Genomic DNA, 18,411 nt, shown 5'->3' on the forward strand with positions numbered 1-18,411 from the left:
GCCCAAGCTAAAAGGGCATTTTGGGTGTTGAAAAATGTGGATAGAGAAACGTACAACTGGCTTTTTGTTGTTTGCCCAAAAAGGTGAGGGCCAGTCCCATAATTTCATAAACTCACTTCATTTCTCTCACTTATAGCTCTCACCTCATTTTTCTTCGGGTCCTGTTACTGACGGACTCCATATTGTGTTGGGCAGACAAAAAAAAAAAAACAATTATTACAAGTGTGTCATTGGTCCCAAAAAATCCAAAAAAAAAAAAAACAATTATTATAAGTGTGTCATTGGTCCCAAAAAATTGTTTTGTGTTGGACACTTCCCAAACCAACGTGAATTTCCCCTTTTCAACCCTTCTCTTATATTCTCTTGTCTTCTCTTCCATCATCCTAAATCTTAAACCATGAAAACTATACCTAACACTAACATTAAACACTAGGGCTGAATATGCACATGACTAGGACTGAATATGCATGTGTACAGTGGTTGAATGAGAAAATTCAAAAACCCCAAGCTTAAACGACTCGGCTAGGTCATTCGTTGTGCACACCAAACGGTCTGGTCACACCGTCTGGACTGAGTCTAAAACGATGTGGCCATGTCATTTGGGATTTGGACTTAGAAAAATCCCCAACGATATGGCCACACCGTTTGGACTAAGTCTCCAACGATATGGCCACACCGTTTGGACTAAGTCCCTAACGATATGCCACACCGTTTGGGATTTGAACTTTGAAAAAAATATAAAGTTCTATTTTTTGGCCTCTTGACCGGTGTAGGCACATCGTTTGGACTAAGTCCCAAACGTGTGGCCAAGTTGTTTGGGACTTAGTCTAAACGATGTGACCACACCGGCAAGTTTTTTTCTAAGTCCAAATCTCAAACGACATGGCCACATCGTTTTGGACTTAGTTCAAACGGTGTGACCAGACCGTTTGGTTTGCACAACGAACGACCTAGCCGGGTCGTTTAAGCTTGGGGTTTTCGAATTCAACTTTTTGGGACCAATGACACACTTGTAATAATTGTTTTTTTTTTGGGTCTGCCCAACACAATATGGAGTCCGTCAGTAACAAATACCTTTTTCTTTAATGGTTTCAGCGGCTAGTTCTCCATGATTAGGAAAATTGCTTTTGGACGCAGCAAAGACGGTCATAGAAGAGATTTGGGGGAGAAGTGATAAAATATGTAAGTATTGTAAGTCACAGGTTGATGCAAAGAAGAGAGAAGAGAAAAACAAAAAACAACCTCATCACTCTAATAGTCTAATCTCAAGCTTCAGTCCAAGAAGTCAACGAAAAAAACCGTTGGCAGAAAACTTTTTACTTTCAATGTTAATCTTTTATAGTTTTCTCCACATTCTAGTAGGGTTATAGACTTATAACATTATAGGAAGTTAACTCGTTATCATTATCAATAAAATTTTCACTTTAAAAAAAAAAAAAACTTTTTACTTTCAATGTTAATCTTTTATAGTTTTCTCCACATGATAGTAAGATTATAGACTTATAACATTATAGGAAGTGTTAAACTGTTGTAGACTTGTAAACTAGAATATGTAGATATATAGACATATAGTAAAAGTATATATTCGTAAAACTCGTTATATATCATTATCAATAAAATTTCCACTTAAAAAAAATAAAATAAAAAACTTTTTACTTTCAATTAATGTTAATCTTTTATAGTTTTCTCCACATGATAATAGGATTATAGACTTATAACATTATAGAAAGTTAGCAATTTGTTAAACTGTTGTAGACTTGTAAACTATAATATGTAGATATATAGACATATAGACATATAGTAAAAATATATATTTGTAAAACTCGTTATATATCATTATCAATAAAATTTTCACTTAAAAAAAAAACTTTTTACTTTTAATGTTAATTTTTTTTTTATAGTTTTCTCCATATGATCATAGAGTTATAGACTTATAACATTATATAAAGTTAACTCGTTATCATTATCAATAAAATTTCCACTTAAAAAAAAAACTTTTTACTTTTAATGTTAATCTTTTATAGTTTTCTCCATATTATAGTAGGGTTAACTCTTGTAGACTTGTTAACTAGAATATGTAGATATATAGACATATAGTAAAAGTATATATTTGTAAAACTCGTTATATATCATTATCAATAAAATTTCCACTTAAACAAAAAAAAAAAAGTTTTACTTTTAATTTTAATCTTTCATAGTTTTCTCCACATGATAGTAGGGTTATAGACTTATAACATTATATGAAGTTAACAATTTGTTAAACTGTTGTAGACTTGTAAATTAGAATATGTAGATATATAGACATATAGTAAAAGCATATATTTGTAAAACTTGTTATATATCATTATCAATAAAATTTCCACTTAAAAAAAACTTTTTTACTTTCAATGTTAATCTTTTATAGTTTTTTTTTTTTCATATGATAGTAGTGTTATAGACTTATAACATTATATGAAGTTAACAATTTGTTAAACTATTGTAGGCTTGTAAATTAGAATATGTAGATATATAGACATATAGTAAAAGCATATATTTGTAAAACTCGTTATATATCATTATCAATAAAATTTTCACTTAAAAAAAAACTTTTTACTTTCAATGTTAATCTTTTATAGTTTTTTCCATATGATAGTAAGGTTATAGACTTATAACATTATAGGAAGTTAACTCGTTATCATTATCAATAAAGTTTCCACTTAAAAAAAAAACTTTTTACTTTTAGTTAATCTTTTATAGTTTTCACCACATGATAGTAGGGTTATAGACTTATAACATTATTTTATTCCGTTCAGTTTCAACACTTTTGAGTTCTTGAAACAACAGTCTGTTGAGCTACTCAAGTGACTTCAAAAAGTTATGAACAGTAACGTTATGACAGCTGGTTCTAACGAGTTTGTCTTTAGAAGAATAGAATTTACTATTCAGAAAGGACTTGCAGTGCAGCTTGTTGCATACTTGTCATAATTATTTGTAAAATTCGTTATCATTCATTATCAATCAAATTTCCACATTAAAAAAAAAAAAAAAAAAAAAAACACACTTTTTACTTTCAATGCTAATCTTTTATTCATGTTCATGTTCATGTTCATATATATGAATGATTCTTCTTCACTCTTCTTTGGAATAACTTTCCATGGACGTTATGTGTTATGGATGGATGATGTGTTTATTGATCTATGCTTTTCAATCTCTTTATAGCAGGCGACTAAAACACGACTGATATTCTTTTTTTGAGTACTAAGATTGAGAGAGGAATATGATTTGGAGAGAGGTGTTCAAGAACATGTTCTTGAATAAGCAGAAACACATGGCTGAGTTGTGATTGAAGTCATGATTTGTTCACTATCTGCTCTCAACCAAACACAACGTACTTCTCCATTCCTTCACTTTATCTTTGGTCACCAGTTTTTCACGGTTTGTGAAAGTAAAAACAAAACGTTGCTAAGAAATAGTTATTTGATCCAAACATTACGGACTATTTTCAAGTTCTAACGGGAGTCTGAACTCTGAATTACTAGTTAGTTGTTAACTTCTAAACACGTAGCAAGACTTTGCGAGTATGGGACATCTTAATACTTGAGTGAGTTACATGGGCTACCGGTGATGGACAAATTATTCCTGAATTTTTTTTTCTGTTATTAAAAAACTTTCGTATGTGTCCAAATTATATAATTTGTAGTACATACGAAAAACAACAAGAGAGCCCATGTACGAAGTCCGAAACAATACAATGAGTACGTTGAAAGTTAGAACATCTGAATCCTGATTTTGAAGCAATAATAAGTACCTTCGTTAAGCAAACACTTAACAATTATATATCGGGGATGATGGGGATGGTTATATGAACTCCACCTTATGGTGACTCTAAAGTTACTCCACTCATAATAGTGGACTTACAAGATGAATTGAGAGCTAATTTTTTTAAGAGGATATACATTACATGATAGAGAACACCTCCACAAAAAATCAGCTCAATTGAATACATTTAACATTGTCAAAAGTTGTACCAAAATTAAAAGAATATTGGCCGTTGGATAACTTCATAAAATTATAAACGATTTTTGGCAAGATTGTACATCTTCAAATGAATTGATTTTTTGTGAGGATGATCTCTATTGTGTGGAGAACATCTACACAAAAAATTAGATTCTAATTCATTATATTTAGTGGTGGATTTTTTTTGGAGTCATTTTAAGTGGAGTTCATATAACCATCCCCTTATATATCCACCATAAGAACCATAGTTTGACAATAAAAAATAACCACCACCAGGTGTAGCTTTTTGGCATTTCTTTAAACAAAAAGAATGGATGTCCATGAACGTGTTCGGCGAATTGGGTTTGATTCGAGATCAAATGTTATTCTTGGTATTGCAATTTTAGATAAGTATGCGAAATGTGGTAGCTTGAATGTTGCGAGGGCGTTGTTTAATGAGATGCCTGAAAGGAATGTTGTGGCTTGGAATTCAATGATTGGTGCCTATAATCAGTATGGTCGAGCTAACGATGCTCTGAAACTATTTGTGGATATGCGGTTTGCTGGGTTTAGTCAAGATGAAGCGACTCTGTTGAGTTTATTTGGTTCTTGTGCTCATCTAGGAGCACTGAGGATGTTGCTGTCGGGACTTCTATCATGGATATGTATGCCAAGACAGGAGATACGGAGAGTGCTTTCCAAATTTTTAATGGTTTGTCCAGGAAAGATGTTACAGCATGGACTAGCATGATCACAGGCTTCGCAATGCATGGACATGGTGAGGAAGCACTACATCTTTTTAGTGAAATGCTAAGAGATGGGAGTGTCACTCCTGATCACATCACATTCATAGGAGTTCTTACTGCATGTAGCCATGCTGGTTTGGTTGATGAGGGATACAAACTTTCAACTCTATGAGAAATGTTTTTGGTCTCGTCCCACTGGAAGACCACTATGGTTGCATGGTTGACCTTCTAAGTCGAGCTGGCAATCTAATGGAGGCAGAGAGTCTAGTCAAGACGATGCCAATTAAACCAAATATGGCTGTCTGGGGCGCTCTTTTAAATGGCTGTGAGATCCATGACAATGTCGATTTAGCAGAAAAAGTTGAGAATCACATAATGGAGTTGAAACCTCGAGATGGCAGAGTGTATGTGCTTCTAGCTAACATATATGCCAAGGCTGGAAGATGGGAAGGAGTCAAAAGGGTTAGGGATCTGATTAGACGTAAAAAATGTGGAAGAACATATGGTTCTAGCTCTATTGAACGTAAGGTGTTCAGTGTCATGAATGCTTCAAGATGATAATGGAGAATTTACTGTTTCAATCTTCTTCAAGCAGAAGAGTAACCATGTTCAGTGAGTAGCAAACTTCCCACACAAGGTCGTGCAGAACCACCCTATTTCTTCAAAGGTTAAGTTCCTTTGTCGGGAGCTCACCACTGTGGAAGCTATTAACAGAACAAAATTTTCTGTGTTATGTCCCTTTTCGAAACAGATGATCCTTTGCGATACAGATGTGGTCTCAGCTGATGAACAGCAGTGCTGATCAGTCCGTGGATACTCTTCTGCAAATTAAACTCTTTGAGTGACCAAGACTTCATTATGGGGCCTTTAAAAGGCGGATACATGTGGCGGCTAGTTTGCTATGACAGTGTGGTTATTAGGAAGCATTATGCTCCTGCTGATATTGGTAATCAAAATCAAAGCAGTACTTTGGCATTGGTGCTCAAGGTTCAATTATTGGAAACACTGCTGCCATTTTGAAATGCTAATTTTCTAATGGGTCAAGCTACTGGGTGATAATGGAAGTTAAATTTTGGGCAATTTGTTGGTGACACACTCATAACATGCTTCGTTGGTTCTACAGTGGAGGGAGTGGGATGAGCTTGCATTTCCCCATTGTGTGATCAAGCAGGGCCAAAGCAGCGAAAGAACCAGTCTTGATGATATCTGATCTTTTTGCCTGCAACTTCATGTCAGTTGGGGATTCATAGTGCCCAGGTACACTTTCAAAGGAGTGCAGCCTTTGAAAAGTTACAATTAAGCAAGTGCTTCCTTTGAACTCTAGTCTCACAGTATAGAGGGAGACAATTTCTGACTGCCCCTTGTGCTAGAATTAGTCACTGATATTACCTATGTGGAAACTCAGGTTTAGCTACTCATTCAAAGTTTTCTTAATATAATGAAGTGTTGAGATTCTAGAGTGATGGAATTGCTACATGGTGGCTAAACAATGAAGCAGTTGGGAAAGCCCTTCATGCAAAAGAGGTAGTAAGCAATTATGTTTGTTTATTTGTAATAATTTTATCCAGTACTAAAGATAGGTAGTGAGATCCTGACTTCTCTTTTCGCATATCAAAACATTAGGAATACCTTAGTTTGGAATTTGGATCTATGTACGGGCTACATCATCTTGTGTCATCACCATTTGGGGAGCATGCAAGTATCACAAGAATCTGACAGCAAGTGGATATCGGGAACTACGTGAATGTAATATATATGATCCGGGTTTGAACCATGGTTCATGCACACAGAGCACTTCTGTTAAAAGAGATTCTTATCCCAGAAAAGGTGTAGCATGTCTCTTATATATCTGTAGGTATCGGATTGACCAAAGAGGGATATATCTGACTAATATTTAGGTTGTTTTGAACCTTGATTTGAACGTCTGAGTGGCAATTTGTAGCAAATCCAATGCATACAAAAAAAAAAAAAAAACAGGGAATAATCTTAACAACATGTGTATAAGGGGTATAACCTATGATATTTCATTTGTGGGGATGCAGCTGCTCTTTCACAATTTTGGGCTTGGCTGGAAGAGGAAGTCCGTGAAAATGTAATTCCAATTTCTTTTTACATCATTTAGAAATTAGGTTGGGTCTAGGTGGTCAATGTTTACGTTCTTGTGGCGGCGACTCCACATTGGTCTTTGTGTTGTTTTTTCTTTATATTTTAGTTAACTATTTTTATTAGTTTTGATTTTAAATACTATTATGTATTTTTTTTTTTCACCGACAAGAGGAGGCGAGCAATGATTCTTGTAGTCATTAGTATTAAATTAAATACCTTGGATGCGTCGGTGTGGGTCTCCATTGACGTTATTCAGATATTTTATTTGGCAATTAATGCTATCTTTTGGTTTTGAGTTGATTGAAGTAAGGCGACAGTGTATGATTGCCAATACAAGATGAAATAACAAGAGAAGCAAAACTTCTTTCTAATCTCCATCATTTCATAGTAAAGATATTGTTTGTTTAGGTGGAAAGCATCCTCACAGTCCTTTCCCGACTATACTAGCTATTTGACATTCTTTTGGGTGCCCTTCATTACATGTCAATTGTCACCAAAAGCTTGTTAAGGCTGATTGGATAGCAGGGTAGACCTTTACCTGTAAAGCAAGAGTAGGATCTTGTCTGCAGGCATATATTTAAGTATTTAACCAATTAGTGCTGCTTTCTATCAACTCTACAGGCCAGACATCAGAAGGTTGGAGAGAAACCTCTTCTATCAGTTTCTACATTTGTTCAGGTGAGACTGTGAGAGTTTCTGTATTACATCTCTGTTTGTACTATTTGTTTCTTGTCCCTTTTAGCTGAAGCTTGTGTATCCATAATTAATACTGTCATTTTATATTGAAAATGCCTCTTTTTCTTGTTACAGGCAGCTCGCAACAATGTCCTTCTCGCTGTTCCAGCTCTTCTCTATGCTGTGAACAACTATTTAAAATTCATCATGCAGGTATGTGTTTAATGACAACAGCACAAAGTTTACCCTTTTATTTGAGATTTGATCTTGATATTGCGTACTTTGACTTCCTCAAAACTATAAGCAAATAATCACCTGATAAATTGATTGTCTCCTTTACAGCTGTATTTTAATCCTGCTACCGTGAAGATGTTGAGCAACCTGAAGGTATTTCCCATACACAATTAAAGTGACCCTAGGGTTCTGAATATCATTTGGACATCCTTTTATCTTTTCTTTCAATCAATTTACATGATTTAAACTTTAGCGGGGATTCAGAATTTGTTTTCTTATGGTGGATCTCTAATTCATCTCGTCTCAATTCTGCTTTATTCACATATTGTTATGCCCCAAGTTGGCTAGTAAGAACTTGCAGCATATTGTTCCACACCATTTAAATTTCTCCATGTTGACATTTTGAGTACTCATGGCCATTTTTGAAACCATGAACACATGCAGGTTCTTGTAATTGCTGTGCTGTTAAAGATGGTCATGAAAAGAAAATTCTCTATAATCCAGGTTAGTCTCAAGTTTGACCACCTTGACTACTCAGGTATTTAAAGTAAAATATAGGCTTTCCCTCTAATTTACTGTTATACTGGCCAGTGGGGGGTAGCCAGGACTATGGAGGTCTTGCGTATGCCACCTCTGATCACGAGTTCCATATGAATGAAATTATCCACCTTCCCTGGTATCTCTTCCTGTCCCATCACTGGGTAAATATCCAGAGCCAGTCATTGACTAAGCTAACCCTGTTCCGACTTTCTGTACATTACCTAGTGTAGTTGTAGTCTCAATTCCATACACAGATACAAAGCTAGAAGTAGACCCAACAGCAGCAAAGGCAGAGGCATTATCAGTAACACATCCAGAAAAAAATATTCGCCCCCGATCTTCAAGTCCCCATAGGATTTCCTTGAACTTCCTCTCTTCTCCTGGCTGTCACATCATACAACTGTAGATCATTTGTCCCATGTACTCATGGTTTAAAAATTTGATCAAGAAGGTTTATGTAATAGTGTAATACACATCACTCTGATAATGTTTTGTTTATATGTAGAGAAAGCGTTATAGTTATGTACTTTAAGCTGGAAAGTTTAGTAAGATGTAAAGTCAATGTAAGAAATTGTTATACTTATGTGTTTTTAAGGTGAAAATGTACATGTTGTAATTTACCTCTACAATAAACAATAATGTAACAGACTCATCTCACCTAAATAGGCTTGTTTCACCTTTGAATAAGAGATAGAGAAGTTACCAACTTAGTTTTCGAATTAAGTGGGCAATGGTAAATTAGCAGCTAGTACTAGTGCGACCTATCAGATAGCAACTTAGAAAGATGTTATTCTAGTTGGAGTCTTGTAGCATATATAGTTTGTGAAAGTACTGTATGAATCCTTGTCGATAAACATATTGTTGAGGATAGAATGATGGTCATTTTTATGTTGTAAAATACTTGGTTCCCCATCATTTTTGTGCTTGTATGTATATATCTTTTTCTAATTCCACATTCTTTTACAGTGGGAGGCTCTTGCTCTGTTGCTTATTGGAATTAGTGTGAACCAACTTCGGTCACTACCAGAGGGTACTACCGCGTTGGGTATTCCTATTGCAACTGGTGCATATGTATCTACGTTGATCTTTGTGAGTTCATTGCTTCATCTGTCCAGTTAGTAAAGAAACATATAATACATGATGTATGCCCGTTCAGTGTATATGCCACAAGATCGATTATTTAAAGTTTAATGGTGGCTGGTCTTATGATTATGACTTGTATGTTTTTGTATCATGTAAAAAATATTTAGAAATTTAGAAAATTTAGAAAAATTTCAGCAATTGGATAAAATCTCTCTTATAGTTATATTAATATTTTTTTAAATCATGACTTGAGTTAGTCTCTGAACTTGTTGGTCAGGTAACTGTTCCATCGATGACATCAGTCAATGAATATGCTCTAAAGAGCCAATTTGAGACAAGCATATATCTTCAGGTAAATCTTTTAGTTGTTTTTCAACATCCATTGAATCATATACATTTTTACTGAATATGTCTCTATTGTATTTTTTCAGAACTTATTTTTGTATGGATATGGTGCTCTTTCCAACTTTCTTGGCATTCTTGTCACCATCATGTTTAAAGGTATGGGAACCCAATTTGGTGTAAAAGACTGTTTTTTACTTTTTTTCCTTTAAAAATGACAAGCAATTTTACAGAAACGACAGACTGTGTTTTTTTCTTCTTGATCCAGCATCAACTAAGCTGTTATTTTATTATCATTCCTTTGATTCTGATAGATATATATTATCTCTACGGAAATTGCATAGTCATTGTTTCATGTGCATATACTTCGTACAGTCATGGTGTTGATGCTTGATACTGGTATCCCATGTGGCTCCAGGACCTAGTAGCTTTGATATTCTTCAAGGACATTCTAGAGCAACCATGCTCTTAATATTCAACAATGCGGCACAGGGGATCTTGTCATCCTTCTTTTTCAAATATGCAGGTCAGATCCTGCTTGCTTACTCTCATTTCCTAGAAGTTACATGAGTCCATTTATGTCAAGAACATATTATTAGGAACAGAAGGTGTACATGTCACAATTAAGCTCTCAAAGGGTTAAAATCTAATTAACTAACTTGGGTGTTGACATAACGGTTTCTGCACATATTTTAATATAAAAATATATTTTACTTGTCAGAAAAAGAAGAAGATATCCTTCATATTTTGTTAATTTATACACTGTTACCTATAATTTACCACATCTGAGAATTTTACGAACTAATATTTCCAAATTGGATCAAATCTTTCTCTGATGATGCAGACACAATTTTGAAGAAGTACTCATCAACTGTCGTACAATTTTTACGGGCTTTGCATCTGCTGCATTGTTTGGTCATACACTGACAATAAACTTTATGTTAGGAATCTCTATTGTATTTATCTCAATGCACCAGGTAATTAAGATTCCTAGTCAATGAAAGAGAAAGAACTGTTTTTTGTTTATTGACTTTATTCTTTTGAGGTCTGCGGTCTGCCTGATACTATTTTTTCATTGTTTCTGCAGTTCTTTTCGCCTCTTTCAAAAGTCAAAGATGAACCACAAAATGGAAGTGTCGAATTAGTGGATGTCCACGACAACCATAGGTATGTGCCGTGTCCCTTATGATTCTGTTGACGAAGTGAGTTTGCAACTGCTAAGTGTAATTTAACATGAGAATAGATCATCTGGTCCCAGGACCCTAAATAGGAAATGTGTTCTTTGAACACCACATATCAATATTTATTGTGTCATCTCGTTGTTCTTGTAATACACATCAATATAGAGTGGTGGTAGATGTTGTTCCTGTTCAAAAGCAGGAATGGTCAGATGCTTTGAGGCCCAAGTTCTCCCATATTACTAAAAGTTTTCGATGAACGATTAAATGTAGCATGTTCGTACAATACCATATCAAATGACTCAACATCAAGTTCTATGCATGAACTGTACATGTCGATGAGTGTGTATAACGTGGGATGTATCCATGGTTTGTGCCTACGTCTTGAAATTGCCAACATGTGCCTATCAGTTATGTGCAAATCCTTGAGTCATATGTTTATGCTCTGGTTTGATCACTACTTGACATTGGAACATAGTTTACTTGGAGCCGATTGCCTGAATATAATTGGGATTTGGGAGTAGATGACTACCCTTTCTATGTTGTGAGTTCCCCGTATCATACCCCTAAGCCCAGCTAGGTGTAGTAGCTGCAATTTTGGAGTTGGTATTAATTATCACATTTGTTTGGATATTTTTGGGTGCTTTTGAGGCGGGTTGAGTGGATTAGTGTTAATGGAAAAATGGTTCTGTGGACAAGTCTTTATGGTTCAAAATGTTTTATTTTCATAAGGTAAAAAAAAGACATGTAAAATGTGCTCATGCTAGCTGCATACTTGTAATTTTAAGCAATATTTCTTATTCTAATCTCCCTTCCCGTTGGTATGTTGTATTAGTGTCAAGTTCGGCCTTCTGAGATAGATTTTCTACTTCCCTTCCAGCACAGTTACTTGTCCCTAACGAGTCTATGTTCTCATTTCAGGTCGAAGGATTCATCCTTTATAAATATGGCGGCAGGAGCAAATGAGGATGTGAGAAACTTAGCTTTATCTTTCTCGAGGATAAATGGTTATATGTTAAATTTTCTGGAACTAATACCTTGGTTCCCTGTTCTTTTTCCAGGCTAGTCATCGTATCAGCGAGGATGAGCGAAAACCAATGCTCCCTAAGTAAAGTTGCTCTTTTAAGGTATGCTCCGTATCCTACATCACCTTCTCATTTTTGCGGGTAGGATTGATTGTATAAGGTCCATTATGGAGATTGATTATTGAAGAGTTCTCTTGGTTTGGCATGTTATCATGGTTCTCGACTTGTCAAATACAAGCATGAAAAACACATGTGATGACCCTCATTCATCACAATAAGAACTAGAGAGAAAAAGAAGAAAAATCTGTGCTCGTATGCATATATGGAGTACCCTTTAGTTCTTTACCTCTTGAATTATTTGGACTGCATCCTTTTCTCTGTATGGCAAAGGTGTCTTCATCTCTCATTTTTCATTTGTACAAGTAATTAGTGATTGATTGGTTCTTTTACCCCATGCGAGTCATGGTTGATTGGATTCCATACAAAACACATGTACATGGCACTACCACCTACGGTAAGATATTACGTGGATTAGAATATATCACAACTAATCATCATTTGGTTCATGTAGTCTCACATTTATTTCTAGGAATCTTTCAATTGAAGAAATTCACTGGCTGTTCTATTTCAAATTTCATTACAGGACTTTCTGTTCAAGGAGATTCTTTTGGCTGGCCTTATTGTGCGGTATAGGTGATGATAAGCCAGTTCCGAAAACCAATAAAGTAAAATGTTATAGAAGAAATTCATTTTCGTTCCAGAGAACTGTCCGCTGGCAAAAGAAATTCAACGAAGACAGGAACTGGTGAATTCACAGCTTTTTCTGGCAAGGATAGAGATTTTGAAATTTTTTAAGTTGGAATGCTCATTCAAAGTATTAGAGTTGTCTGTAATTTTATTTCTTCTTTTACAAAAACTCAGCCCTTAGCTCATCATCTAAGGTAGATTGTATGAAATGTAAGTCTTCTAAATGGAACCTACTTACATATATAAGTCCAATTTATCTAGTATCCTACCCTTAAACTATATATCGTTAAGGTTATTTCTTAATTTGCGTCTCTGAGTTCTAAATGGAACCTACTTGCCTTTGTTCTTTCTGTATATTGCCCCTCAGGACTGTCCTAATTGCGTCACATCCTAATCAGCCTTTCATTTGCATCTCTCTCATGATTGATCATCTCCTCTACTATCTACTAGTCTGTTCAGTATTTCTTAACAGGATAGTGAGCAAATACATTACAGATTGAAACTGCAAACGACTTTCCTAATTTTTCTTCCCACTGTTTCAGCTAATCTGTAATTTGATGTTTTAATTGTAGGTTCACTTCTCGATTTAACGGTGACATCAAGCTACCATGGGGATCTGCAATTGATCTTTAAAGGGAACGTGGCCATATACTTCAGACAACCAGAAGACACTTGTTAAGCCTTCAAAATGAGGTGCAATGTTTCCAATTACTTCTGTTTTTGTTCTCACACTGTCACATAGTGCTACATTTTGATTATTTTCAGTTTCCTGTCATTCACTTTTTGTTGGATAATCCTAAAGAACCAACTTCGATAGCACCTGGATGATACAGTTAGAATTTGAACTGTTAAAAGCGCTGTATATTTCTGCCTCTCATTCTCCACTGATTTATGCTTTGTGCATAACTTCATATCGAGACTTAAAATAAGTGATGTTATCCATGAAATCAATGGGTCGATGAGAGCAAACTAAAAAGTGATGTGAACACGCTGACGTCTTTGGTACTTGTCTTTATGAAATATTGAGAGATAATATCGCGGTATGACAGTTTGGGATCACCCGACCTATTGTTGTAGTTCGCGGCATACATCAACCTCCAGAAGTTTCCAATGCCTTGGCAAGGATGGATGTTGAAATGATTGCACACCTAAATGTCTAATAAGGTGAGTGGAAGCCAGACCTACAGAGACTACAAGAGACTCCGGCCGCCGGGGAACTAAATGAGGGTAATGGGTGATAGATGACACATGTTCTATAATGATGTCAGCAGGGATTCCATAGGCAGCCCTAATCGCGTCCAAATTAGGTCTACGACATCGGGAAGGGGGTGGCAACGGAGGGATGAGTCGCCCTGATGTGGACGGGGCCACAGCAGCGACCACTGGAGGTGGAGAGGACCTCTGTAGACTGGAAAGAGGACGAGTCCTCGGAGTCCGATGTCGATATCGAGAGGGGAAGATGAACATACTCGAAGAAAGGGGAAGACTCAAATAGTTGCTATGTAAAGGGAAGAAAGGAATTAAAGAAAAACACTAAGACAAAAGGAAGAGGGAAATGACAAACCTAAATCGGAATCCCAATAAAGAAGAGTTGTACCGGAGCAATCACCGAGGGTCTAAATGGATCGGAGTGTGTGGGAAGAGGAGGAGCTGTTGGAGAAAAAGAGGAGAATAATGAGAGAATAACGAACTGAAGAGAGTGAGGGAGCAGAAATGAGCAGGACTTTAAATAGAGGAAGGGCAAAAGAGTAAAATCCCTAGGGCGAAGAAACCGAAGAATCGGCAGGTGGTCCAATAGAGGGGTGACACGTGGAGGCTCAGAATACAAAAAGGTATAGAAAAGACACACGTGATGAATACTCTCTGCATCACACATACCGATGAAGAGTTAGAAAAGGGAGGCCGGGTGTTGAAGCAGAGAGGTGAGGAGAATTCTTGTCCCCGCCTATATATGGCCACGGAATTGAGAAGGGGTATCTGTGGTGGTAGGGTCTGTGATATAAAGGATCATGTGTAATATTAGCCCGAAACAAGCTGTAGTAGTGGAAGCCGGGCTACAGAGGATCGACAGTAGGATAGGCCCGAGGCAAGATATGCAGAGAACTCGTGAGCATAGTATCAGTCCGCGGTCTCGCAGGTGTACGGTAGAAATCCTACTCATGGAAGAAGAGTGAGCAAGGGATGAGGGGACAAGTGGACGACTACGATGGAAGACAAGGGTGTATAAAGAGAATAGTGAGAGAGAGAAGAGAGACTTTTTGGGCAAAACTAGAGAGGCTAGACTTAGGAAAGAGAGGGGAGTAGAGCGTTGAACACTAGAGCTCCAACAATGGGTTTAAATACCATTGCAGCAGGAATCAAGGAATGGGCTTAAATATCGATTGAAATACTAAGGTGGACGATGGGTTGAAGGATTTATCATTTTTAAGTTCCGACTATTTCTTTGGAATAATGGGTTCCAATGTTGTAAATCATTTTTTTTCCTTCAAGTTATGTATTTTAGGGCTACTATTATGTATAATTTTTTTATTATGAAGATTTATTTTGTCCGTGTGCAAAGTATTTGACGAAATGTCATTAAGGATTGGAGTACACTTTCAGTAGCCATGGGAATGTTGATTGGATGTTGCTGGTCATAACAGACGCTTCACGGAGAGAGAGAGAGAGAGAGAGAGAGAGAGAGAGAGAGAGAGAGTAAAAACTACATGGGAAAGCCGTTCCCACACACTTCTTTCACGCTAAATGAGTGTCAGCTCACACAAATTTAAAACCGCTAGATTTTTAGTGGTACCAAATCTATTGTAAACCGAACTTCCTCGATATATATATATATAAGCGGATGTACTTAAACGGACTTTATCTAAATATTGAAATTTCGCGAAATAAAATCCACGGTCTTTTAAAACCCAAAATCTCTCTCTCTTATTCTCTCTCCCATCTCTTTCGTTAGAACACTCCTCTCTCCCTCCTAGCACTCTCTTTCTCTTTATATCTCCTGTTTTTCTGTTTATCTCCTTCTCATCTTATAGCAAGTCCTAAACAAAAAAAAGAGAAACACAACACAAGTTTTGTCGTGATAGGAGAGTCCGCAATTTTTAGACGCAATTTTCTCAAGTATTTATCGCCAGATTGTGATAGGAGAGTCGCAATTTTTATGCGCTGCACAGGTAACATTACATATGTGATCGTTTACTAAATTGTATGTGCTCGTTGTCATTTCCTTAACTATTATGTTTATTATAAGTTATGTCATCTCTTCATGCAACATCACTAATAAATCATCACAACAGCGATAGTTTGTACATGAAGGCCAAAACAATAATAAAGCTCTTAGCATAAAATATATTGGTGGGATGCCCAGTGTACGTGTTTGAATGACCATTGGTGGGGAGGATGGGCATCTCAGACTATTTGAATGGCCAAGCCTGCGTATTCTTCTTGACATACTTAAAGAACACAAATCTGTCAGAGACATGGATTTTAGCCTAGACACAGAGTTCTTAGCTTCGACCTCTACTGACGGTTCTACACGAGTATGGAAGATAGATGATGGTGTTCCATTGACATCTCTGACTCGCAACTCAGATGAGAAGATTGAATGTTGTCGTTTCTTAAAGGATGGGAGCAAGCCATTCCTGTTTTGCACCGTTCAAAAGGGTGACAAAGTAGTAAGTGCAGTTTGGGATATCAATACTTGGAACAGAATTGGGCACAAGAGGCTACTTAGAAAGCCTGCTGCTATCCTATCCATCAGCCTGGACGGGAAATATCTTGCATTGGGTAGCAAAGATGGTGATTTATTTGTTGTTGAAGTAAAGAAGATGGAAATCTCCCACTGTAGTAAGAGGCTTCACCCTGGTACTTGCATATCATCACTTGAATTTTGTCCCCAGTGAAAGACTAATGCTTTCCACTTCTAGTCAATGGGGAGGCATGGTGACCAAATTAAGTGTACCTGCTGACCGGAAAGAGTGGCAGATTTATATGGTGCTGTTGGGACTCTTTCTGGCGTCAGCTATCTTGTTTTATATTTTCTTCCAGAATTTAGACTCATTTTGAAATTTCCCTCTTGGACATCAATCTACTAGACCCAAGTTTGAAGCTGTTTTTGTTGATCTCCATTCAGAGGATCAGAATGTTTGGGGGCCTTTGGACCTTTAGATATGCGACATTAAACAAAGATTGAAACTATTGCCGCTGATCCCCAGTTTTCAGTGGATCCGAATTATCGCGTGTCGGTGGGTGGTTAGATTTTTAGATTTGTAACATTTACACAAGTTACAGGGCTAATGTTTGATTTTAGGATCCAGAACTTGGATGTGAGACAGAGTTATGGTATAAAAAGATATCTTCTTTGCATGGAGGGGAAAAAAAAAGTGTAGGTGTTTGACGTCCATGTCATATGGCTTCCACATGAGCAGTCGGATGCTGCATCATTACCCCTGGATCGGGAAGAGCTCGTCCTAGTGATAGGTCCGCGAAGCGAGTGTGGTACTATTTTGGTGCTTCTTACATGATATTCAATTTTACGATAAAAAATTATCGCTATATTAGCTTTACATATTGGTCCTGTCATTTCCGGTCTGTAATTATTCTATTCCTACATTGTTTTCTGCGTTGCTTGTCGATGTCGACAATTTTTTTTTATAATTTCAATTGTTTTGTTATTCCGCTTATTCAAACTTGGGTTTGTTATATATATTTTTTCCAGGTTACATTGAGATGGAAAATGAGGATTTCGAAATTGAGAGTGGTAGTGTAGGTGGGAAACCTAATCACATTTACAATCCCCAAGTATCAAATGATACCAAACCTAGAAAAGAACAGGAGTTTGAATCACTTGATGATGTCTACAGTTTCTACAATAATTATGCCAAAGCCGCTGGATTCAGTGTTCGTAGTTGGTTTGAAAGGAAGAAAGATGGTGAATGTGTAAGAAAGGAATATGTGTGTTACAAGCAAGGAAAAAGTTCAGAAATAGCGGACGTTGATACAAAAAGGCGCCGGGGCAATGTAAAAGAAGATTGTAAAGCAAAAGTTGTTTGTGGACGAAGTCAAACTCGTACATTTGTTGTTCTTGTATTTGTTGAAGGGCATTCTCACCCGTTGTCGATAGACCAAGAGTACATCTTCTAAGATCTCACCGTGGTGTTTCCAAAGGCCCAAAATGTTTAACACAACAATTTGGCATGGTAAACATACCACAACACCACCGTTCATCTTCTTGGAGTTCAAATCGGGGAGGGATAGAAAATATTGGTTTCACACAGAAAGATTTAAATAACCAGGAAAGGGACAAGCGTAATAAGATGAAAGGCCATGATGGAGATATGTTTGATGAGTTTTTAAAATTGGAACAAGGGAGGAATCCTTCTTTCACTTTTAAAATTGAGACAAACGATGAACAGAGAATTACACGTTGTTTTTGGGCTGATGTAACCTCGAGACGAGCATACAAATTTTATGGTGATGTGGTTATCTTTGATACTACCTACAACACTAATCGATATGGCTTGATTCTTGCAATCATTGTTTGGGGTTAATAATCATGGTCGACAGCTTGTTTTGCTTGTTCATTTTATGTGATGAGACCACGAAATCATTTATTTGGTTGTTCAACCAATTTTTAGAAGCTATGCCGTGCAATCCCCAAAGATGATTATTACAGATCAAGATCCAAAGAATGACAAAAGCCATTTTTCAAACTCTTCCAACCACTTTTCACGGTTTTTTTTTTTTATTATTATTTTTTTATTATTT

The 18,411-nt window shown here is 36.5% G+C and overlaps 1 protein-coding gene and 3 pseudogenes across 3 annotated transcripts; all 4 read left to right on the forward strand.

Moving 5' to 3' along the window:
• The first annotated feature begins 4,220 nt into the window (after positions 1-4,220).
• Positions 4,221-13,186, forward strand: LOC147499487 (CMP-sialic acid transporter 2-like; annotated as a pseudogene). The gene is made up of 15 exons (XR_015195889.1): positions 4,221-6,245; positions 6,345-6,548; positions 7,449-7,505; positions 7,638-7,715; positions 7,845-7,889; positions 8,181-8,240; positions 9,243-9,365; positions 9,637-9,711; positions 9,791-9,860; positions 10,120-10,227; positions 10,546-10,678; positions 10,789-10,868; positions 11,801-11,849; positions 11,941-12,006; positions 12,548-13,186. The product of XR_015195889.1 is annotated as a CMP-sialic acid transporter 2-like (transcript).
• Positions 4,307-4,893, forward strand: LOC147499488 (putative pentatricopeptide repeat-containing protein At3g05240 pseudogene; annotated as a pseudogene).
• A 2,183-nt stretch (positions 13,187-15,369) lies between the features above and the next one.
• Positions 15,370-17,672, forward strand: LOC147499489 (SEC12-like protein 1 pseudogene; annotated as a pseudogene). The gene is made up of 2 exons (XR_015195890.1): positions 15,370-15,818; positions 15,942-17,672. The product of XR_015195890.1 is annotated as an SEC12-like protein 1 pseudogene (transcript).
• On the forward strand, positions 17,374-17,787 carry LOC147499490 (protein FAR1-RELATED SEQUENCE 5-like). Its single transcript, XM_086563485.1, has one exon. The coding sequence runs from the start codon at positions 17,374-17,376 to the stop codon at positions 17,785-17,787; it is 414 nt and encodes a 137-aa protein (XP_086419611.1).
• Positions 17,788-18,411: the final 624 nt, after the last annotated feature.

This window comes from Coptis chinensis, chromosome 5 (genome assembly GCF_015680905.1).
Source record: "Coptis chinensis isolate HL-2020 chromosome 5, ASM1568090v1, whole genome shotgun sequence".
Lineage (NCBI taxonomy): Eukaryota > Viridiplantae > Streptophyta > Magnoliopsida > Ranunculales > Ranunculaceae > Coptis > Coptis chinensis.